General features: G+C 33.1%; 1 protein-coding gene across 1 annotated transcript in view; it reads right to left on the bottom strand.

The window, feature by feature from the left end:
• Window positions 1-2,789: 2,789 nt before the first annotated feature.
• Window positions 2,790-23,521, bottom strand: part of SMC3 (structural maintenance of chromosomes 3) — a 30,227-nt gene continuing 9,495 nt past the window's right edge. The window contains exons 6-29 of the mRNA XM_010969786.3: window positions 23,314-23,393; window positions 22,964-23,042; window positions 21,663-21,780; window positions 20,507-20,682; window positions 19,902-19,982; window positions 19,507-19,671; window positions 19,090-19,211; window positions 17,872-18,085; window positions 15,382-15,485; window positions 15,107-15,206; window positions 14,586-14,746; window positions 14,095-14,236; window positions 12,287-12,437; window positions 10,460-10,612; window positions 8,598-8,749; window positions 7,780-7,938; window positions 7,096-7,203; window positions 6,488-6,596; window positions 5,751-5,998; window positions 5,455-5,667; window positions 4,926-5,117; window positions 4,590-4,767; window positions 3,832-3,938; window positions 2,790-3,202 (exon numbers count right to left, since the gene is read on the bottom strand). Of these exons, the coding sequence (XP_010968088.1) occupies window positions 3,131-3,202; window positions 3,832-3,938; window positions 4,590-4,767; window positions 4,926-5,117; window positions 5,455-5,667; window positions 5,751-5,998; window positions 6,488-6,596; window positions 7,096-7,203; window positions 7,780-7,938; window positions 8,598-8,749; window positions 10,460-10,612; window positions 12,287-12,437; window positions 14,095-14,236; window positions 14,586-14,746; window positions 15,107-15,206; window positions 15,382-15,485; window positions 17,872-18,085; window positions 19,090-19,211; window positions 19,507-19,671; window positions 19,902-19,982; window positions 20,507-20,682; window positions 21,663-21,780; window positions 22,964-23,042; window positions 23,314-23,393 (3,384 nt within the window). The 3' untranslated portion in view covers window positions 2,790-3,130. The remainder of the gene's footprint in view (window positions 3,203-3,831; window positions 3,939-4,589; window positions 4,768-4,925; window positions 5,118-5,454; window positions 5,668-5,750; window positions 5,999-6,487; window positions 6,597-7,095; window positions 7,204-7,779; window positions 7,939-8,597; window positions 8,750-10,459; window positions 10,613-12,286; window positions 12,438-14,094; window positions 14,237-14,585; window positions 14,747-15,106; window positions 15,207-15,381; window positions 15,486-17,871; window positions 18,086-19,089; window positions 19,212-19,506; window positions 19,672-19,901; window positions 19,983-20,506; window positions 20,683-21,662; window positions 21,781-22,963; window positions 23,043-23,313; window positions 23,394-23,521) is intronic.

Raw genomic sequence — 23,521 nt, forward strand, 5'->3', positions numbered from 1 at the left:
ACTTTTAATTCAATTTAAAGTCACAATACTTTTTCTTCATTTTAAAAGTATCTCTTTAGAGATTTCTGGCTTCTACCAATGGAGGTTCCCAAGAAACCAAACTTGTTGTAACTATAACCCATGAGGGGAAAAAGTCAGCAAGAAAAAGAAATAAAAAGTATACACATTGAAAAGGAAGAAATAAAACTGCCTCTTTTTGCATACAACATGATTGTTTATGTAGAAAATCCCAAGGAATCTATAAAAGAGACCTACTAGAACAAGGCAGATTTCCAAAGACACAGGAATATCCAACCCAGTGTGGGCTACACTTAAGTTTTTTCAAAGAACAGTATCAAAGGGGGAAAAATTATACAATGAAAAAAAACCTGGCAAACAATCTTGGGCAGGTGACCAAGGTAAATATCACCAGTGATAAAGCATGTTAATAACAGGCACTGTTGGTATGATGTGATGAGGACTCTTCACCCCCATGGTATTATTTAACTCCAGTCTAACCATGAGGGAAAAAAATCAGACAAGCCCAAACTGAGGGACAGTGTAAGACATCTGAAAAGCAGCCCTCAAAACCATCAAGATATGAAAAACAGACTAAGAAACTGTCACAGACCAGAGGAGACACAATTAAATGTAATGTAATATCCTCTGTGGGAGCTAATTAAAAAGGCATTAGTGGAAATTTGGCAAAATCTGAATAAAATCCGAAGTTCAGTTAATAAACTAAATATACCCATGTTGGGTGACAAATGCACCATGGTAATTGCCATGGGCTGAACTGCACTCCTCCCAAATGCGTATGTTTAAGCTCTAACCCCAGTACCTCCGAATACCACTACTGTATTTGGAGATGGGACCTTTAAAAAAGTGATCAAGTTAAAATGAGGCTGGAGAGTGGACCCTAATCTGACATGACTGGCATCCTTAGGAGGAAATTTGGACATGTGTTTATTTTTTTAATGTTATGCTTCAAAAGATACCATTATGGGAGTACAAAGACAATTCACAGGCTGGGAGAAAGTATTTGCAAGTCACATACCTGACAGGGGACTTTTGTATCCAGAATATATAAAGGACTCTTACAACTTCTCTTGTTTGTATTCTACAATACAAACTATGATTCTATAAATAGAACACAAATAAAAGAATTTCAACATGGGCAAAAGATATGAAGAGACATCTCGCCAAAGATACATAAATGACCAATAAGCACATAAAAAGATGTTCAACGTCATGAGTCATCAGGAAAATGCAAATTAAAACCACAAGATACTTCATTCTCAAGAATGACTGTAATAAAAAGAGTAAGTGTTAATGAGGATGTGGAAAAATCATAACCTTCATCTATTACTGGTAGAAATGTAAAATTGTGCAGCTTCTTTGGAAAAGTGTGGCAGTTCTTCAAAATGTTAAACATATGACCCAATCTGAGGTAAATACCCAGAAAAATGAGAATATATCCACACACAAACTTGTTCATGAATGTTCATAGCAGCATTATTTGTAATAGACAAAAGGTGGCAACAACCCAAATGTTTATCTAATGAATGCATAAACAAACCACGGTCTACAGCTGACCCTTGAACACAGGGTTTGAGGGTGCTGATCTCCCCTTGAAGGTGACTATTCACGTGTTGCCATTTCTGCCTCAAAAGCAAAGGAACTGAGAAGTGACTCACCCAAGGGCAGGAAGGTGAAAGAGTCTGGATAGAATCAAGACTCAAAACACTAGTTCTTTTGACTCCACATAGTATGAACACAAACTTTATCCCCATACTTAAAGATCTATAAAATGACAATACAGGTACTATACTGAAAAAAATCCAAGTATAAGTGGACCTGTGTAGTTCAAACACATGTTCAAGGATCAACTGTAGATTCATACAATGGAGTATTTTTCAGCAATAAAAAGGAACCAAGTGCTGGTATGTGCCACAACATAAATGAACCTTGAAAATATGCTAAGTAAAGGAAGTCACTCACAAAAGATCCCATATTTTAAGATTCCATTTATATGCAATGTCCAGAATAGGCAAATCCATAGTATGAGACATAAAGTAGATCTGTGGTTGCCAGGGAAATGATGAGGGGAGAGGGAGATGTAGAGACTGCTAATGGGTACTGTTACTTTGGGGGTTAACTGAAATGTTCTAAAATTAGATTGTAGAGATGGCTGCACAATTTTGTGAAAATAATATAAAGTATTCAATTACACAATTTTAATGGGTGAACTTTATGGTGTGTGAATCATCTCAATAAAGCAATTTAAAAAGCACAATAAAAAAACAACAAAGCTCTCAACTGGGGAAAAGACCAATGTTTCAATAACAAGGTTTTCCAAACTACTTATGCAGAAAAACAAAGAAATTTTATGGCTCAGTTTTAAAGACACTCTTTCCAACGTCTATTAAACAAATTGCCATCTTAAATTAAAAATAATTTTTAAAGGACAGTTACACTGAGTTAAAGTAGGGGTTCTAATCCTCACTGAGGGTCAGAATCACCTTGGGGAATTTTGAAATTAACAGTGACCCATCCCTTAAAAGATTTTGATTCAAGTGATGTAGGGAAATACTCCAGCAATGTTAACGTTTTAAAAGCTTCTCCATGGATTTACACATGTAGCCAGGATTGGGAATTACTGATGTAATTCAACAGAATAGTAAACTATATTTTAAAAATCTTCTGGGTGAAGGTATTTTAGGTAAACACCCAAAATAAAAAGTAAGTATTTAAGAAAAATTTGTTTCTAATCATACAGCTATAAATAAAAAGCCACATAAAACACAAAATTAGCCATAAAACCAATTATTTAATTCAAGCTATAAAAAAGAGGCAATATAACTGATAAAATAATTAGGAAAGAATTTTTAGCATGTTTTAAAAGATTTAAAATAGGAGGACACTTTACAAAAAGTTGTGTGGGAAATAAAATTCTTGAACTGTAAGTAGAAATGTAACATTACAGAGTATCTTATAAAATACAATGACAGAAATATAAAAGGAAACTATGTATGCTCTAAGACTGAAAACTACTAATAATGACCAATATTTAGGTTTAAATTTACAGTTCCTGGGTATGAGAATCATATTACTATACACATCTTCCAAACCAGTGGGCAATATTTTCCAATTAACCATGAGTGGTATCATCTTCTACAAAGTCTTTGGCCATCTCTGCTGTGATCACATCAATATGACTAACCTGAAGAATAAATGTTAAAAACAAAGCCTGTTAAATTATAAAGAAATACATCAGTGTCCCCCCTGAACAGGGTCATATTTTTAAAACACAACCCATCACCTATAAATTTTATGTATCAAGTCAAATGATTCTAAAACACTGACTGATAAAAACCTTTATGATGCTATTTGTTCAATGCATGAGTTTAAAAAATATTCTGCATTTTGATACTCTGAAGATACAGATAACGTCTAAATACTTGAACTACATTTTTGTTTGGTTTTTATTACTCTGCTATTTCAAAGAATCTAAGGCTGAAAACAGCAGAAAGAACTGTGTGGTCTAGCCAAATATAAATGAATATATGTAACTGTTAACAACTGTGCATTAATAAGCACTAAATAGAGTAGACAAGAAGACAGTATCTCTTAATGCCAATGAAAATAAAATCAATGCAATGAATGCCACACAAAAAATTTGCTAACCTTCATAGGCATTTGAAGTTCCTTTCTTTACAAAGACATCATCATCAGATAAACAACTTTCTAAATTTTCTTTCATTATTTAAGTAACATAAAACAAGAATTCAACAAATACAATGTATTAAATAAATACTACATGAACTTAAACTTCATGTAAAAAGAAATTACCTTATTTCTGAATTTTACGCCATAGAATTTGTCAGCCGACTCAAGCAGTTCAGGCCTAAAAGTAGTTGTAATAAACTGAGCATGTACAGCAAGTTCCATAATCATATCTGTAAGAAGAAATAGTAATTTAATAAAACCTTGTTCTTAGTAGGACTGAAAATTTAAAAAGCAACTGTCTCTACTCTCACCTAAAATTTAAAACTGCCTGTAACTCTTTAATTTTTCATGCATGTATCTGTAAAAATTATCAACTTGATTTCTTAAATTAGGGATAAATCTTCAACATCAGTATCTTAAAGTTACAGAATAGAAAGAAGCAGCACCGTCTAATACAGCATTGGAAATAATGTCAGAGCAAAGTAAATTTTCTCACACAAAAAAACTGAAAAACTTTTTCCCTGCTACCCACTCTCCCAAGGTCTTTTGAACTTACTAAAGATAAGGTATAGATTATTAACGGAATCAACACTGTTTATGATGAGCCATTCAAGTATTGAGAAAAACAAGTTTTAAAAGGAGAAACTTTTGTATAAAACTGTAACTGGAGTAGGATTTTCAATTATTATATCCATTTATCACAGAACTAAACTTTGTGGTCTAATACTAAAGTTTAAAAACCTGTTAAAAGAGAAATTATTTACTGAATGCATAACCTGTCTAGTCCCTCCAGACAACCTTAGGCAACAAGTAATACACTATAAAAGAGGTAAGCTATCATTTTTAGCAAGTTACTGTTAACCATGAAACCACAACTGTACCTGACACAGCCTTTCTGTGCTGAGCATCCAGAGCCTGGTCAATCTCATCAAATAAGTAAAAAGGAGCTGGGTCACATTTCTGAATGGCGAAAATCAGAGCAAGAGCTACCAAAGATTTCTGTCCACCTGAAAGCTGCTGCATTTCTCTCATTTCACCTTGTTTTCCTGTAAATGACACCTAAGAAAACATCTGATGGGTTAATATCTTAACGGGGTAAAAATTGCCATCATCTCTTAACATTAAATTGCATACAATGTACCAATTTATACTAGCAAAATGTTCTACAAATTCTACTATAATATTCCGAGGAAAATTGAAATGTAAAGGTATATTACCCTAATTCCAACTCCAGTGAACTGGTCAACTGATGGGACACTGCTTTGTGACCCAGAGCCCCTCTCACTTTCACCACTCCCTTCTCCTTCATCCTGAGACTGACTGCCCTCCACATCTCCTTTCTTCATCACCAGAGTAGCTTTGCCACCGGGTACCAACTTCTGGAATACTTCACTGAAGTTTTTGGATACCTTAAAATAAATAAGTCGGGTGTCAACTGGAATATGTATTTTGCTTAGTGGGATTATACATACGTATTACTGCTTAAAACAAGGACAAATATTTAAAAACAACGAAAAGTATTTTCATTATCCAATCTTAAGAACAAGAGTAACAGATTGGATCCTTTCAAGAGCTGTGTAAAACATTCTAGTTACTACATTAGCAATCTATATACTGGATTTATTTGCATATATTAGATCCAACTATCAGTGGGAAAAAAGCTTTAAAATCTTTACAGATTGAATAAACTGAATAGTATCTGAAGATGTTACCTTGTGTGTGTATTAACTACAAATAGAAACATACCTGTTTGAAAGTTAGCTGAATAGCTTCATATTTTCGAAGTTCAAGGACATTCATCAGTTCCATGATTGATTTGTACCCCCTATCCAACTCTTCCTGTCGCTTTATTAACTTTTCTTTCTGCTCAGAGAAATTTACAAACTGATCTAAAGCTTTTTTATTAACATGACTGTACTTCTTCAGTTCTGTGTTGCACTGTTCAAGTTTTCGAAACAACTGTAAAGAGAAAAAAGTACAAGTAAGTTTGCATATAGAGAAATCTGCAAGGAGATTTCAAATTTAATACCAACAAGATCTACCTGTTTGAGGCTCAGTGTCTGGTATTTTTCAAATGCTTCCTGGGGAAGTGACCCAAGTTCTCGAATTTTCTTCATACACTCTTCTTTCTTCTTTAGTAACATGCCTTGTCGATTTGTCATCTTTTCTAGTTCTTTAGTATCATGATTTATAGCATCCATGTGTTCTTTTTCCATATTTTTCCAGCGTTCCATACTCTTCTGCAACTCCTTAATTCCAGCTTCTGTTTTATCAATGGAATTGTCCAAATCTAAAATGGAAGGGAAAGCCAAATTAGGCCATATAACCTATTTTAAAGCCAGAGTGTTACTTGACCAAAGATATTATGGTCAAATCTATCAAAGCAGGTTTAAATTTTATTGTGAAAATTTATGAAAGAAATCAGGACAAAATTAGGAGTGTACACAAGTTACTCAAGTATATATAGTTTTTATTGTTTAATGTTTATGTTTATAAAAAACTAAAATACTTTTCTTCTCAGCAACTAAGTGATAAGAAACTTGATTCAGCTATTTCATACTTTCGTCAATGAAACTAATAATTTATAGTCTCTCATAAAATTGTCACATACATTTCAACAAAACAAAGGTTACTACTTATAACCAACCCCTTCAACTGTTTCCTATAAATTGTTTATGATGATGGAAAACTATATAAAACTAGTGGTACCTTTTTTTGCCTATATTGATATTTCATTTTGTAGTAAACAATTTCATAAAATGAATAAGCTAAATTTTACCTTCTGATCGTGCCATGGTATCTTTCACTCTTTTATTGATGGCTTCAAGTTCTGAAGTTGTAGCAGTGAGAACAGTACCCCCTTCAGTCTCTCTCAGTTCATTGAGTTCCTATAACATAAAAAGAACTAAGAGTGTTAAACCACGAAATATGAATTTTGTTAGTTTCAAAGTGTTAAAACTGCTACAAGTTTATGTAACTGCTGATATGTTTGAATAAACGCTTAATAAAACCAAAAACATACTTCAAATAATTGTTAAGTACTTAATGTATCCATTAAAGGAAAAAAGTAATGATACAATTATCAGAAAATCTCTCAGCATCTGATTACTACTGAGAAACTATTCCTGATATTTACCAAGTACCTAGATTGTGACATATAATCATACAAAATAGGTACTACTGCTATGCTTATTTTGCATAGGATGAAACTGAAGCTTAGAAATATCAAATGACTTACCCAATACTGTACACTAGGTGGCAGTGCTAAAACTCCAAGCCAGGGCAAGTAGTCAGACTGCTAGTCTCTGTCCCCCAAGTCAATCAGAGCCTCTTATATAAGCTCTTTCAAAAGGTTATGGTCATGAAGGAACCCTCAAAAAGACATACCTGTTCTACTTGGTCCAAGCGCTTTCTCAAATTCTCATTGAGGTAAGTCTCTACTCGAGTAATAATACCTTCTAATTTAATTCTTTCATTCAGCAGCTGTCTGTTTTCCTACAAGAAAAAAACCAGTTATTTGTCTACACAGATATGCACATTTCACACTCAGGAATGCTGTTAATCCGCTGTTTCCTCCATTACTTGTGTTCAAATGAGCTTAGATGGAGTTTTATACCTTTCCAAAAAGCCCTGTATTTTATTTTCTCTCTTATCTATTCAGAATGCTGGTTTTTGTGCCTGTTTCTTTTTATAAGGCATGGTACCAAAAATATCTTTTCCTGATTTTCGTTTCTTTACACTTAGTGTTGGTTGTTTATCTCTCTTATTTAAAACTGAAATGTTACTAAAATGTTTAATCAAAACAGTATTATTAAATATGTAAAGGTGGTCAGATCAATAAATATAGCAAAGCTAACAATCTCAATTTTTATGATAAATGTACATTAAATAAGATGAAATAAAGATTTCTTATATAACCCTAAAGCCTCATTTACTTTTGACTATCAGAAGCCTAAATCTATTTTCTCAATATTCTCTTTCATGAAATTCCTTCTATTTCACATTCCAAGACAGACACTTTTCACACCAGCCAACTATCAACAAAAACTTTTTTTTGTTAACTGTACTTGCCTGCTGAAGTTGACGAATTTCATCATTCAGTGCATCAACTCTCTTCTGATCTTCCAGACTAAGTTGAGAAAGCAAATCAGTTCCCAGTTCTGCTTTCAATGATTCTCTGGTGGACTCCATAGCATGTAAACTTGCCTCCAAACTTTGTAAGCTACGTTGCTATATGACAGATTATCCATTTATTAATAAAGGTATTAGTGTATTAGCTATAATAGTGAAAAATTGGATATAGTCTATATATAACATTAAAGTGAGCTAAATAATCAATTAACTCAATTAATTATCAAGTATCCATTAAATTTGATAATCAGAACTATGTAGCAACCAGAAAAAGATTTATGACACAATACCATTCAAGATGTGTGAACACATATTTCATGGTCAGAATGTACAAAAATCTTTATGCATATTCATAAGAACAAAAAGAAGTTGCTAGAATGTTAGGATGATACAATTGTGGGTGATACGTATTTCTTAAACTTTGCTGTTTCAGCACTTTTGATGTGCTAAATTAAGTTTTTGTCAAAACTGCTTCATGTTTATGAGAAGAATATGTTTGACTACTATCAGACAGTACTATTGTATCACAGCTTAAAATGCCTATTTGTTTAATGAAGTTGGAAAGTTTGAATGTCGCCTACCAAAGGAGACTTGGGGTATGCATTGGGTAAAAGTATGGGAAAGATACATGTAGATATCCAAAACTATGGGCCAAAATGAAAATGGAACATAATATATATGTCAAATAACCTATATAACATGGTCCACCCAAATCTCTATAATTAAAACAAATCTATTAAAAAAGCATATTTACTAACCTTTGGCATAAAAGTTTTCTCTGACTGCTGCCTCTTCTCTTTTAGCATCTTCATTTCTGATAATATGCTATCTCGAGATGCTTTAAATTTCCTTTGCTGGGTCTCAATCTGTTGCATTTGGTTCATTAGCTGATCAATTTCATTATTAATCCATATACAAGGCTAAGGAAAATTCTCTTCAGTGCCTATTAACACAACATTGTGTATCCCCTTCCTTTTCTTCACTCCTAAATAAAAGCTACTTCGACATATTTGTGGACCATAACCATGTTGAATTAAATACTACACTAAATGTGTTCAGTCATAAAAGAAGCTTGAAACATCTCACCCCACTACTTCTCTCTCAAAATAACATACAATTTTACTAATTGCTACACAAAAAATAATAAAATCCTGGTAAGCCCTAAAGGAAGCTAAATAAAACATATATATGTATATTTTAATATCTTTTCACTCAACTAATATTTACTGTGTAACCTACTATGCTTATAAGGGAGTTATATATGAAGAGGAAGCCTTGAATAACTCCTCCTAGCTAGATTATCAAATACAGGAAGGCAGGGTGCATGCTGTCAATATCCTCCTTTTTCTTTGTACTCTCCCCTACTTTCTTCATGCTCACATCTTGACAAATTTGGGCAGTTCTCAAAGTATGCTATACAGACCACTGCAAAGTCAAAACTGAAATGTTTTATCTTTTTCTCTGTGTTCTTGCTTGTAAGTGATGACACAAAAGCTATAAACTCCTATTTTGAAAAAATGCTTGTTTCAATAAAGAGTATCCTAATGAAACAGTAAAAATAATTACTTTTGCTGCTCAAGTACCTGTATTTTTAATATTGTGTGACATAATACAAAGAACACATAAAGCACTTTTGCCTTTTACCACAGCTATTTTAAGAAAATGTGAATCTAAAAAAAAAGAAAAAAAGAGGACACTAATGAACTCAGCTACAAAACAGAAACAGACTCACAGACATAGTAAACAATCCTATGGTTACTGGGGGAAAGGGGGTGGGAAGGGATAAATTTGGGAGTATGAGATTTGCAAATATTAGCCACTATATATAAAAACAGATTAAAAAAATTTCTGTGTAGCACAGGGAACTACATTCAATATCTTGTAATAACCTTTAATGAATAATATGAAAACAAATATATGTATGCATATGCATGAATGGGACATTGTGCTGTACACTAAAAACTGACACATTTTAACTGACTATACTTCAGTAAAAAAAAAAAAAAAAAGAAAGAAAAAAGAAAATGCACATGCACAACTGTTTCAGTTGTGAGCCAAACTAGCCACTCTTCACGGAACACTTTTATTTGAAAGAACTAAGAGAACTATTGTTACTAAGGCTTGGATTTTGATGGTCATTTCTTCTACTAATACTAAATCTAAACTAAACGACCTCAAGATAGTAAAATCTAAAGGACATTTTTCAATCCTTATATATTTAACTTTATGCAGTACGTGCCATTCCTGATACTCCCCCCATCCTTCTTCCACTGAAACACTATCTTGGTTTTCTTTCTATAATTATTTGACCAATCCTCCTCAGTTACCCCTATAACTTTAAATTTTAGTGTTCCCCAGGTTCGTATCTCTCAGTAGACTCACACTGCTATCAACTATTTAACAGATTGGCAAAGGATGTTCAAATAGTTTTCAGTTCTCTACCTGTCTTAAGAAGTTAACAGACATACAACACAAGCTCCTGTGCTTAAATAAAAGTCAAAGTCAAACACATGGGATATTCTTCCCCATTGTATGTGAAAAAACACATCTTAACATGCAAGATTCTATATCCCAACCAAAACACAGTTCTTTCTCCACAACAGCAAAGACAAAAAGATATTTTCAATGTTTCTGCGCAGGTTTTCATTGAGCTTTGCTTCAAGCTCACCAAGTTCTTCTTCTGCTTTTCTAACATCTTTCTGTAATTCAAGTCTAGACTTTCTTGTGTCATAATAACCTCCAGTTAAAGCACCACGATGACTAACTTGGTCACCTATAAACAAAACATAAGGTAGTAATTCTGTATAACAATTCCTTTATTTTATTCACTGATAAACTGACTAATAATCAAGCAACTAAAGGCTTTACCTATTTAATGAGAATTAAAAAGTTAAGAGTTTAAGCTAGTCTGGAAAAAATTTTGCTTTCCAGTATTAAAATTTGTATTTAAAAGAATGTACCTTCTAGGTGAGCCTGAACATCTGCCAGAAAGGAAAGAAGTGCTGAAGACTAATAGGAACATGTCAACAGGATATGGGCCCTGGCTTGGAATTCCCACTGGCCATTATTTGGGAACATTTGAAAATCAGAAATAATAATGACAATGTGGTAACACATGTAATGAGAAAAAAACCCATGAATCACAAATAGTAAGTTTTAAAAAAGGAGAGGACTCATCTTTACAAAATAACGATAGCTAATAACTATAGAAGCAATCACAGAATTTAAGAATCACAGTTTTGAAACTCCCAATGTATAAGCAAAGGACGTTAAAACAGTTTTTAACTTTCTCCCTGTCTTCAGAAGTTAAACTGACATACAACATAAGCTCCTGGGCTTAAATAAAAGTCAAAGGTCACCAAAGGATGTTAAACACTTGGTAAAAAAAAGTTTGGGAGAGATTCTTATATTTATGTACTCTTAAAAGATATCACTTATTAATTACAAAGGGGAAAGGGCATCTTTACAACCAAGACGAGCTAGTGGTCCAACTTGGCACCAGTTAACAGTGGGACACATTGTGTGATACAGTAAGTACACATCACTCATGCCAAGAATGCTTAACCTAAACCTAATGAAGAGGAAGCAGTGAGACAAATCCAAAAAACATGACTTTCTTCGAGAAAGTCAACTAGGGGTAGGAGGGAACAGGAGGAACTTTCTATACTGAAACTGAAGGAATCTAAAGAGAAGGCATTGCATACATCCTTGACTGGATCCTGGATAGAAAAATATTTGGGGATAATTAAGAATGTTTATAGATACTCTTTAGATGATATTATTCGGTTAATATTAAACTTTTTAGGTATAACAATGATGCTGCGGTTATAAAGGAGAATGCCCTTATTATCAGGAGATAATGCTTAACTTGTAGAGATGAAGTTGCATGATTTTTACAACTTATTCTCAGATGGTAAAACAACAAAAAACTGTAAACATACGGAGGTAAAGCTTCTTTCATCAACAAATTATAAAGAGAAGGAAAAAAACGAAAAATGAGGGCAGGTGAACCTGTAATACGTGAGATTCTTAACCTGGATTCCAGATAAATTCAGGAGATCCATGGCAAAATCTTATTTCTGAATACCTTAAAGAATAAATTACTAAGTCATATTTTAAAAAATACTGTGATAACCATGCCAACATAACTGGTTTCTTTTGAGATTTAAAGTATTTTCATTTTATCCATTTAAAAACATTTTGAGAAAGGATCCATAGGCTTCACCAAAGAACCAAAGAAGTCCATGGTGCAAAAAAGAAACCCTACCATAGAGCAAATAATTATATTTGAGATATCAACTAAGTAGAAAGTGTGGACCCTGTTTAGATTCTGACTTCAATAAACCAACTATTTTAAAAATGAAAGATAACTGGACATGAATTTTCAAATATTCTTAAAATTAAAATGGAATTTATTTATTCAAAGCTAAGAATTACTATTACAAACCTTCCAGAGTAATGCAGTCCATAGTGAAAGCACGGGCCAGCTGGGTTGAAACTTCCATACTACGACAAATAAGTGTTTTTCCAAACACATGTTTGAAAGCTTTGTCAAACCTGGGATTGTACCTCAATTTACTTATCATAGGAATAGCATCCTAAAAATGAATATCTTGTTAGCAAGCAAAGAGATCACAACACAATTATTTATAATGTCTTAGCAGAATTATGGATTACATCTTCATGAAATATAAACACAAATGACTTTGTATTTCAAAACTATTAGTTTTTATACTGAAAACGTTACAAAACGCATTGTACTTCAATATCCTGGAAATTGTGTTCACATAAACTATCCAGAGTTTCAATGCTAGAGCACAGTGATAAAGACCTTAGTGGCTCTGGAGCCAGACTGCTCAAGTTCAAATCCCAGCTCCACCACTCACCTGATGTGTGCTCTAGACAAAGGTGCGTAACTCCTCTGAGTAACAGTTACTTCCTCTACAAAACTGTAGTAACAACAATACCTTCCTGACAAAGCTGTTAAAACTAGGCGAGTTATATATGTGAAACACTTACGATAGCATCTGTCACACAGAACTGCTAACTGTAAACTAATAGTAATCCTCAAAATATTTTCATTTTAGTTTTATCTATCCATCCATCTACCTACCTACCTAAGTACAGATGCATATATCTAAGTTTGATATTCAGAAAAACATTTTTTCAGATAAATTTTTTTCCCTTTTTTCTCTTAAACTGTCAGAACAGAATGTTAAAATTAGGAAATACATCCTACATACAGAAAAATGCAATATGTTAAGCTTAAATTAATAATTACAAAGCGAACACCAACATAACCACTGGACAAGACAAGAAACAAACTACTACTGACACCCAGAAGTCAAGATTGTACCCCTTTCCTAATTGTAGTGGTTACCTCTAATGGTTACCTGCTGGGGGTAAACCACTGTTGTAACTTTTGTGGTAATCACTCCTTTGCACTTCTTTCTAGCTGTCCTCTAAATTTAGTTTTGCTTAGGTAATGTAAAGGGAACCACACTACATGCATTTTTGTGTTTTGCTTCATTCAAACATCACATTTATTTCTCAATTTCTCCTCCAAACTTCAAAGGTAATTTGTATATATTTAAAAGAAGAAAAAGCTAGACCATTTGAAAAGCTTATAAGGTTCTCACTGTTCCTCTTAAATTGTAGATCATTCTCATGGGGTTTCAGCTTTAACCTTAAAAAACAGTGAAATAGTTGCTACTACCATCAACATTCTGAAGCCAAACATCTCAAAGCAATACATGTTTTTTTTTTTCAAGAATGATGTCTAGGGAATATTTCTAACCTATTTAAAAGTATACCAGTTAATAACAAAAGCCACATACTGCTTTCAGAGCCCATTGCCTTGCTAGATATTTTTAATCTAATTTATAAGCCACTTAAAAAAGCATTTTCAGAAAACTTTAAAATATTTACTTTAAATGATAGTTCCTCAGGGAATTGTTCTCCAACCATTAAATCTTAAGTTTGTCTCCCTGGAATACACTCTCAAAGTATTCCATACGTATGTATTTTAACACTTTGCACATTTTGCAATGATTTGTTTTATGTCTTGGCTGTGACCTCTGTCTCCCTTCCCATCCTCACTCACCCAGCACTGACTATGCTCTATGGTACAAAAGGCATATTTATCTCAAAGATTGTATGATTCCCAATGTACAGTGCCTGTGCACTAGCACATGCTAATCACAAAAAAAAGGTAACCTATGAAAGAAAGACAGACCTTAACACACATCAACTCACATTGGTTTCAGGGTAGGCAGTGTCCCTTACATCTAACTTGTTAAGAGGCAGAAAAGTAACCTCTCCGGGAAGGTTCATTTTATTAAACTCCATCAAAATCTTCGTGCTGACTTCATCTGAATCAACAATGTGATAAAATAACCTACAGGGAAACAGAACAAGACCATCTAAAGTGCTATAAACATTTAAGCAAACAATTCACTTTTATTCTATGCAACCCAATTTGTATGGGGGAGGGCTACTTAGAAAATTCTAAGGGAGGGAGGCAAAGTACAAAAAGGAGAAAGTTCTGCCTTCTACAATTAAAAACAAACACTTAGCATTTATATCTTTAATTAGAAAATTAAGTAACTGAGGATATGGGATAATAACGAGAGACATATTGTATTAGAACCATAAAAAAAATTGTTCCTTGGGTTACTTATTCCTTCTTTCCCTTAAAAACTCAAAATATCAAGCAAAAAGAACAAACAAAAAAAACAAACCCTCACCTGTTCCCAGCAGTGACTTCCACACATGTGTAGAAAGCAGGCTCACATTCAAAGTTATTCATCACAATACCATGATAGCCATTTTGAACATGCTGGTTTATTCCTTTTCGACGAAAGTGGTCTAGCACTTTGTTTATGCTGTCTATTCCATTTAAAATGGCCTGTTCAGAAGTGAAAATTATTAAAATACTGCCAATGGCGCTCCTGCTGGTAAGAAATGAGCCCATTACTTTATATCAGCGATTAAACATCCTCTCCAACAACAGGTCACTCCCTTTCAAATACGTCACTAACATGCAACACCTTACATTATGGGTTCTGTTCTATGACATCAGCATTAAAAATGGACTCTCCATCTAAAAATCAAAAGTGCTATCTCTAATAGCATGGGTGCTTAAATGATAACCACTGTTTCATATTTATAAGACAAGTAATTTGACTGCACTCTTGAAAACTAATAAATTCTTGTGCAATAATAATCGACTCAATGCAAACTGAGGTAATGAAAAGAACCTGCCCACCTTTCCTGTTGCCGCTCTAAGAAGCTGCTGTTTCTTTTCAAGATCTTCTCTCTTAGCAGCAAGTGCTTGCTGTTCTGCATTCTCCTCTCTCCACAAGTAGCTAATCAATAAAAATTACTCTTTAATTTGAAAAACATTAAGATAATACACTAACAGTACACAATTTTGACTACTGAAATTAAACTTCAACAGCTAATTTATAACTTAAAGACCATCTAACAGCCAGTAACTACCATTATTCAAAAATATTAAGGCACATTTTAGCCTATACTAACTTTCTCTCACTCTGTAATTCATCTTTCTTATTTTTTACTTCGTAGTATTTTCTGTCCAGTTCTTCTACTCGAGCTTTGACTTCATTAAGATCCTGATCCAGTTTCTATGGAAACAAAAAATAATTCAAATTCAAATTTAAAATCCAATTTCATGTAAACTAACCCACAAACTAACCCACAATGACAGAAAGCAGACCAGATGTTGCCAAGGGATGGGGGAGGAGGAGAGGGAAGGAGAAGAGGGAGGGAGAAATTACTAAGGTGGGTATGGGAAACATTTTGGGGTGATGAACAGGCTTATCTTAATTGTGGTAATGGTTTAACAGGTATATACATATGTCAAAATAATTTGTTCACTAATGGTCTAAAACTTACTTCTATAATACATACTTTAGAATTTCAGAAGAAAAAAATACATTAGTAAGTTCTCAAAACACTGCAGTGCATACTTTTCATACTGCCCTCTCCCCAGAAGGTAAGTACAGAACACAGAAGATTTAGGAATATACTGAGAAGCAAAAGGTTGTTTTGCACAATATAATTAGCACTGTAAAATCATTTCTATCCAGTTTTTAAAGGACAGAGTTCATCTTAACAAGTGGTCATTTTTATACCCTTAAGTGTGACTGAAATATTAGAAAAATAACTTCAACTTGAGAAACAACAAACAAAACCTCTCACTGGAAAATCTTGGCCAGTCACCAAGCTCTTTCAAAAAGGGCATCTGTTGAAATCGGTATTTCCATGAATTCAAGACAAAATGCTTTTTATTTAATTCAAGACAGGACTATAGCTATCTCAGAGAAAACTACACTAACAAATTCCCAAATAACTGACTACTTGGTTCAACTTCTTGTTTCCCATTTCCTCCATAAAATATCCTGACCAAAGCCCAAAGCACATTGGACTCTCAAGGCCAATATGCTGTCTGTTACTCCTGGTAACTTTTCCTACCAGTTGAGTTGCTTATGGTTACAGTCAGTTCTGTTTTCTCCCCACTATGTTTTTCTTTTGGAGAAACTGTGATTACATTAAATATTAGATAAACTGATGATATGAGTACAAGGAAAAGAGTTGTTTCTTTAAAAAAACTGACTTAGTTTTGGATACATTCTAGGTAAGTCACTAAAAATTGGATTAAATGGGCAAATCAACTCTAAAAGATTAGGGGAAATAATATGTAATAAATAATACATAAGTGCATATATTAATAAAAAATATTTTATAATAGTAATTCAAAATGTCAAATCACAAAGTCAAGTAAACACTGAAAAGCTGGTCTAGATTAAAGGAGATAACAGACACATGACAACTAAATGCAATACATGATCTTAGACTGAATCCTGAATTCTGTTCTCATCCAACTTTAAGAACTGTATTTACAAGTGTGGCTCATAAGAAGAAAGTCCCCTGGGAACTCCGATCACTACTCATATTCAAAACACTTTACATCAAAAGATTGGTACACAATCTGGTGGAGAATGCTAATAAACGAGGCTATGCATGTGTAGGGTCTTGGGGTATATGGGAGATCTTTTAATCTTCCTCTCAATTTTGCTGTGAACCCAAAGCTGCTCTAAAAAAAGAGTCTAAAATATAAAGGTCTGGTATATAAGCATACATTTATCTATTTAAAATTAAATACTTAAGATATATATATGTATGTTTATATACGTATAAATAATACATATAAATATTAAATGTAAAACATATATAAGTATACATGCTTAAGATTTTATGCTTTTAGTGTTTTTTTTGGATAAACCAACGATACCAACTGGTGCAGCTTTCATTGGGTAAGAAGGTTCCCTCTGGGCAGGTATATATATATATATATATTCTCCTTACCCTATACCTGCCCTACTCACTCCCTTCTCAACACTTCCATCATCCTGTAATCACCTATATATTCCCACACACATCACTTAAGAAACCATTTTCTCCCTTTTTCATTTTAAATAATGTAAAAATCTCTTACCCTGTAAGTGATGATTTTATCTTCTACTTCATTTTTTAAGAAAATGCTAACTAAACGTGCACGGTAAATGTTTTATTTAGAAAATGTTAAAAATCACCTATGCTTTAATTAAAAAATGCAGTAATAAAAATTCTGCAGTAAATTATTAAATTGACAGGAAATTACATTAGAATATAAAAATGGAAAAATTTTAAGTTACCAAAAAGTCATGTTTTAGACTTGCATCACATTAAAGTTAAGGATAGAGTTCAGATACATACTACTAATTCAAAAAAATGTATTTTAAAATATATTCAATCTACATGGATACTCAACAACACAGAAAAAAGTCTCCTTTAAAAAAGAGAACTACCATATGTATAATATTAGATTGCCCTGGTCTTTTCCAATCAAGTATCTGTCTTGAATATTTTAAGAGTAGCATGTAAACTATTTAAAAATAAAACTTAAAGAAACTGCACATGTTCACACTTTTCTGAAGGATTTCACAAAGCAGCTATAAAAGTTCTTACATTATACTGCTCCAGATTTTTCTCTTTATTTGCCTCAGTGTCCTCCAAATCCTTATGTATAGCAGCAATCTGTCTCTTCTTGTCATTAATAGCCTGATCTAAAGATTTGAGTTCCTTTTTAATCCACTTATCCCTTTCTTCTTTTGATGTAAACTGGCTTCCTCGACCCTGTTTTGCATAAAGGTCTGTTCTTTCCTGGGTAGCTTGGGCCAATCTACACAAGATAGAAGAGAAGGGATTGAAAGGGAGAATAGGAAACAATCAAGTTTAATTGTAACCAATACATCAAGAGTACATAGAGACAAGAGCCATTTTTAAAATTCAAAAAAAGGGAATTAAGTATCAAAAGTAACTATTATCTAATAGAGCTCCTAGGACTAGTTCTATATAACATTAATTTAACTTCAAAATCAGTTAAAGTCAGGTAAAACAGCACATCCCCTAAGGATTTAAGGTCATTCCAGGTTGGGTTATTCAGTAAATCTAGACAGTTCTGCTACCCCATCTCAGGAATTTTAAAAAATTCTCCAACTATATTTAACCATATAAATATTTTCAACTCCTCACAGTAAGACACTATAAAAATTAAAAGGCAAGACAAAGACAGAGAAAACACTTAAAACATACAGAACAAATATTAATGCCCAGGTAACATAAAACAACCCTATAAACAGTAAGAAAAAAATCAGAAAACAAATGGGCAAAGGATATAAACAGGCAATTCATTAAAACGAATTTAAGTGGCATAAAAACATAATGTACTAAATTGTAAAGTCAGCAAATGTTAGCAAGTACAATCTGCAAATAGATACTAATGTCTATATGTTAGAAAAACACTTACTTAAAGAAGAAAGTGGCAGAATGAACATACAGGAGGATATGATTTGGGTAAAAAAAGAACAATCATCGAGCATGTTTTTAAAAGCCCAACAACACTTAGCTGTGTTATCTTAGACAAGTTATTGAACTTCTTAGAGTTTCAAGTTTGTCGAATTTATAGTGGGGATAATGTGGCTCTCCCATGGCTTTTGAGTAGAAAAAATTGGCAGTAATGCATACAGTAATGCTTGGCCCACACTAGTTGCTTAACGTTGGCTATTACAATGGGCATTAAACTTACGCCCTTAATTACTGTACCTTTTTAACCTACAACTACTTAAGGTTCTACAGAGGAACCATGGAGAAAGTTAGAATTGTTGGTGAAAACAAATCCCAGACCTAGCAATTCCTCGCTCTTCTTTTTCTTTTACACTGTTGAATTTAGGTTCTGTTTCTGCCAGTTCTTTCTGCTTTTCTTCTATTTTTTCAAGCAGCTTCTGCCTTTCTTTTAGTAAGCGTTTCTGTAAATAAAGCAAGATAAGTAAAAATGCAATCCACTTAAAAACTTTTGCTTAATTTATAAGTCTAGCATAAAATATTTTGTTAAAAAAATCCATGAGAAAACTGATCTGCAACACAAAACTTTTAAATGTAAGTAACAAAGACAGTACTGAGTTGCAACTTGAATGCAAATTATTTTAATATGTCAGATTTTTTTTACAAAAATTCAAACAGGCACCCCTCTCACAGGACTGTCCTCTGCAGTTCCCACTCACTTGAACATGTATGTCTTTCATTTTTAGCATTTTAACTTACCCTCTGTTCACTATTGCCTGCCAATTCATCTTGTAAATCCTTGGCTTTAAGCTCTAACTTAGTCCTCTGCTTAATTTGTTCTTGTCTTTCAGCACTGAGCTGCTCCTTTTCTTCTTTCATAGCTGAAATTTTAGTTTTCAGTTCTCTAACTTGACGCTCAATATCCTATTCAAAAAGTATCAGACAAAAACAAGTCAGACAATTAGATGTACAACAGCAAAATCAAAACACCACTGGTCTGTCTCTTTTCCTTTCACTTATACTTTTCAGTACTATTTTTTCTAATACTCAATCTCAGTGATGCCCCACTTGAAGTTACCAATCCATAATTCTGATACAGAAAGTTTACTGGGATCAAAAAGATGAGTTAATCTAAGGCTAGTTTATAACCTTACCTCCATTTTATCTCTTGCATCCTGCTGGGCATCTCTTAATTGTCTGGATTTTTCTCCACTAGTCTCTCGCTTAGCAGAAAGCTGGAAAAAAAAAAACCAAGCTATGATTTCTAACCCATTTTGTACTTGTTTCATATTTTGTAGTATCTAGCAAAAATTTTTAGTATCTGCTAAAATAAGCACTCATTTAAAACAGTTTTTCCAAAAATAATTTTACTGGTTTTAAACAGAAAATGCCTAAAGTTTTCAGCATCACCTAGAACAAATTTTTGTACAAAATGTCAGCAATACTAACTACAAAATACACTTTAAAAAGCTAGAAAAGAAGTTCATAAAACTTTAAAGGTGGTTTCCTCTCACCCTGGTCTGCCTGACACCACCACCTGATTGTATTTCAGATGTAACTACAGCAAGGACCAGGTGGGTCTAGGCACGCTCTTTGGAGTAAACTGAAAGAGCAAATTTGCTGAGTAATTTAATTCACAAAGAGGTTTAAACACTTAGAAGTTTGTATATAAAAATCACTGAAAAGTATAAATACAGTGTGAATTTAACACATTCCTAAAAATAAAATTTATCTGAAGTGGCAAAGGTAAATATTTTACCTCATCAAGTTTAGCACGAGTCTCGTTAAGTTCCTGATTGTAAATGGTATATTCCAGGGCTCGTCTCATTTTATCCCACTTCTGATACTGAGCTAGTTCTTCCTTTTCTTCCTCTAAGGTATGTAATCTCTCTTCAATGTATTTTAACAACTCATTGATTTTTTCCCGTTTGCCCTCTTTAAAAAAATGGAAAAGGCGTGAAGGAGTTCAATAAAATTTTTATGTAGTATCACTTCTCAAATATACCATGAGTTAACCTTAAGAACTACATCATTATTTCTTTGATATTACGTGGTAACTAAATCTAAGATACTAAAATGGCAATTAAGATGCTTCATTACGAAAAGCATCAAAGAACAGACTTACACATGGTTACACTGATTCTTTTACTATACACCTTTAAGTAAAGGCCTCAATTGAAGCTTCCTTTAAAAAAGCCAGTGTGCCTTCTAATAACAAAAAAACCAAAAACAAAACCTACTTAATACCACTGATGTCACTAATTCTCAATTTTTATAACAGCATTATTCTATAGCTATTATATACTAAATACCTACTATAGTCCAATTGTGATGCTATTTTGCTCCCCTATTCACCACTACGAACCATAAAAAAGGATTTTACAGATGGGGAAGCTTTGGACCAGAGATCAAGTCTAAAGTCACAATATCAGGTAATTATTACTCAGATTTTGGACCCAGGACTGTCTGACTGTAAGCCATGAGAGGACGTAGCACTTGAAAAGCAAAGTAGAGTTTCCATAATAAACGTACTAAGGAAGATTCTAAGTTCAAAGTATTACATTACTTGCTCCTGAACAACTTAAAACCTAATGCCAACTGATATTCCAAAAAAAATTTTTTTGAGGAATACATCCAAATTTGTTATCCAAACAAGGAGGAGGACATTAGAAGCACCAAACAGATGACCTAGAAAAGCACTATTATCTCACACTGACAATTTCTTTATTCAGAGATATAAATTACGGAAATCTCAAACCTTGAACTGCCTGAAACTAATTTTCTCTCCATTCAGTACATAGGCAAAGTATCATACAATATACTCCCGAGAGTAGACAACTCCTTTCAAGTATCATAACACAATGAAAAAGTAATTCACAAGAAGAATAAATAAGGTAGAATCACATTTATTTTACCTGTTTCCTTCATTAAAGAGATGCTTTCTTCCTTTCGTTCATCATATACTCTAGTACCAGCTACTTCTCTTAATAGTTTTAGTCTCTGAGAATCTGGTGCTGTTGCCATCTGGTTGATCTAAGTTTTAGAAAACTAATTATTACAGAGCTGCAGACTGCTCTTTAAGAACTCTACCTTGAAAAGTATTCACATGCTCAGTTTTAAGAAAAGTATGAGTTTGCACTAGGAAAAGAGCAATGAACAAGACAGGTCTTGCCTGCAAAAAGCCTACATTCTAGTGGGGAAAAAAACCAGAAGTAAGCATACCATTTCAGTGTAACTGCTATGAGAAAAACCCATGTAGAATAAGAAAATAAAGCATAAAGAGTTGGGGTGACAACAATGCTCTTGTAGAAGAGGCAGTCATAGATAGCTCATTTGAAGTGACACACGAGCAAAAACTGAAATGATGTAAAGGGATCTATATGGAATTTGCGTCAGTTTAATTGTTCTTTCAAACCAGTCTCCTTTAAATAAATTTCTCTTATAAAGACAATCTTTTCAAAATCTTGTTCTTAAAGTGAAACACTATATTCTTCCTAATTAATTCTTCTGAATGCAAACTTTCCAACGCGTATCTAAAAAAGCCTCCAATATTAAATAACTAGGGGACATTTTAAAAAAATATCTCCCCAGTCCAAAACAGTGCAACAGAAAGCTATTAGGACACTGCATGGTATGTGCCAAGAGAAACAAATTATTTTAGATGTATATAGTTTAAAGTATATTAGGAAAGAGTAGAACAATCAGGTAAAGTATATAACTCCTAAAAACTTTTAAGAATATAATCTGTATTACAGGAAAATAATATGTAGCATTATGGTAGATTTCTGGTAATGCACATTTTTTGGTCGTTTTAATTCTGTGATATACTAACAGAGTATTAATTTTAGAAAGTAACTTTTTCAAACGTGATTTTTATAATGTTTCTATATTTTTAAAAAGGATCATGATTTCTACAAACCAAAAATGCCTTCCAGTACAGTGCACTTTGGTAAGTGATACAGATTACTAAGAAAACAAGATCCACTTAGACAACTCTGCTGAAATACTTTTATCCCACTATGGAATGGATCTGTTTTGTACTTTACGGCACATAAAAGGTAATACAAACTTCACTGCAAAATAAATCAATGAAAACAGAAGACAGTAAGGTCCATTTTTGCTCTGACTTAACCACTAGACTCACACCAAATTCATCATTCAATGAAACTCAGAAAATAAACTCCATTAAAGAAAGATTAACAATATTTTTTTTTACCTTTCCTTGTTTAACAATATAATAAGGATTGCTTCGGGAAAAACCAGCACTTTCAAGGAGATTCATCACATCATTTTTCCTGTTGATAAACAATTACAATTTTTTTCAAATAAGTAACAATCCAACAATTAGCAAAAAAAGTACACTAACTCCTGAGTTAAGGAGCACAATGGAGTAGAACAGTCATTGATCATCTGTTTTATCAGTCTCAGAGACTCTTCTGATTCTCGTATCTAGTCTCTCAATATAGACTTGTTGAACATGAGGCAAATATGCCTCAGATGAGGCAAGTTGAAAGAATACTTTTACTCTTTTGTAAAGAAACTACAAACATAAAGAAAAATGCTTACGTGACCATTTTCTTGTCTAAGAAATACTGATCCTTTTTGGCACCAATAACTCTTCGAAGTGAAACTTCTTCTTTATCAATCTAAGAAAAAAATGTAAAAGATCAAAGTTAAATTTAATAGTAAAAGTGGAAACTTTTTAGTTAATAAGGTCACCTTAGAGTCCCCACCAAAGCAATTATTTTGAAATTTCAATTATCTCACTAAAAAT

Source organism: Camelus bactrianus, chromosome 11 (genome assembly GCF_048773025.1).
Source record: "Camelus bactrianus isolate YW-2024 breed Bactrian camel chromosome 11, ASM4877302v1, whole genome shotgun sequence".
In the NCBI taxonomy this organism is placed as follows: Eukaryota; Metazoa; Chordata; class Mammalia; order Artiodactyla; family Camelidae; genus Camelus; species Camelus bactrianus.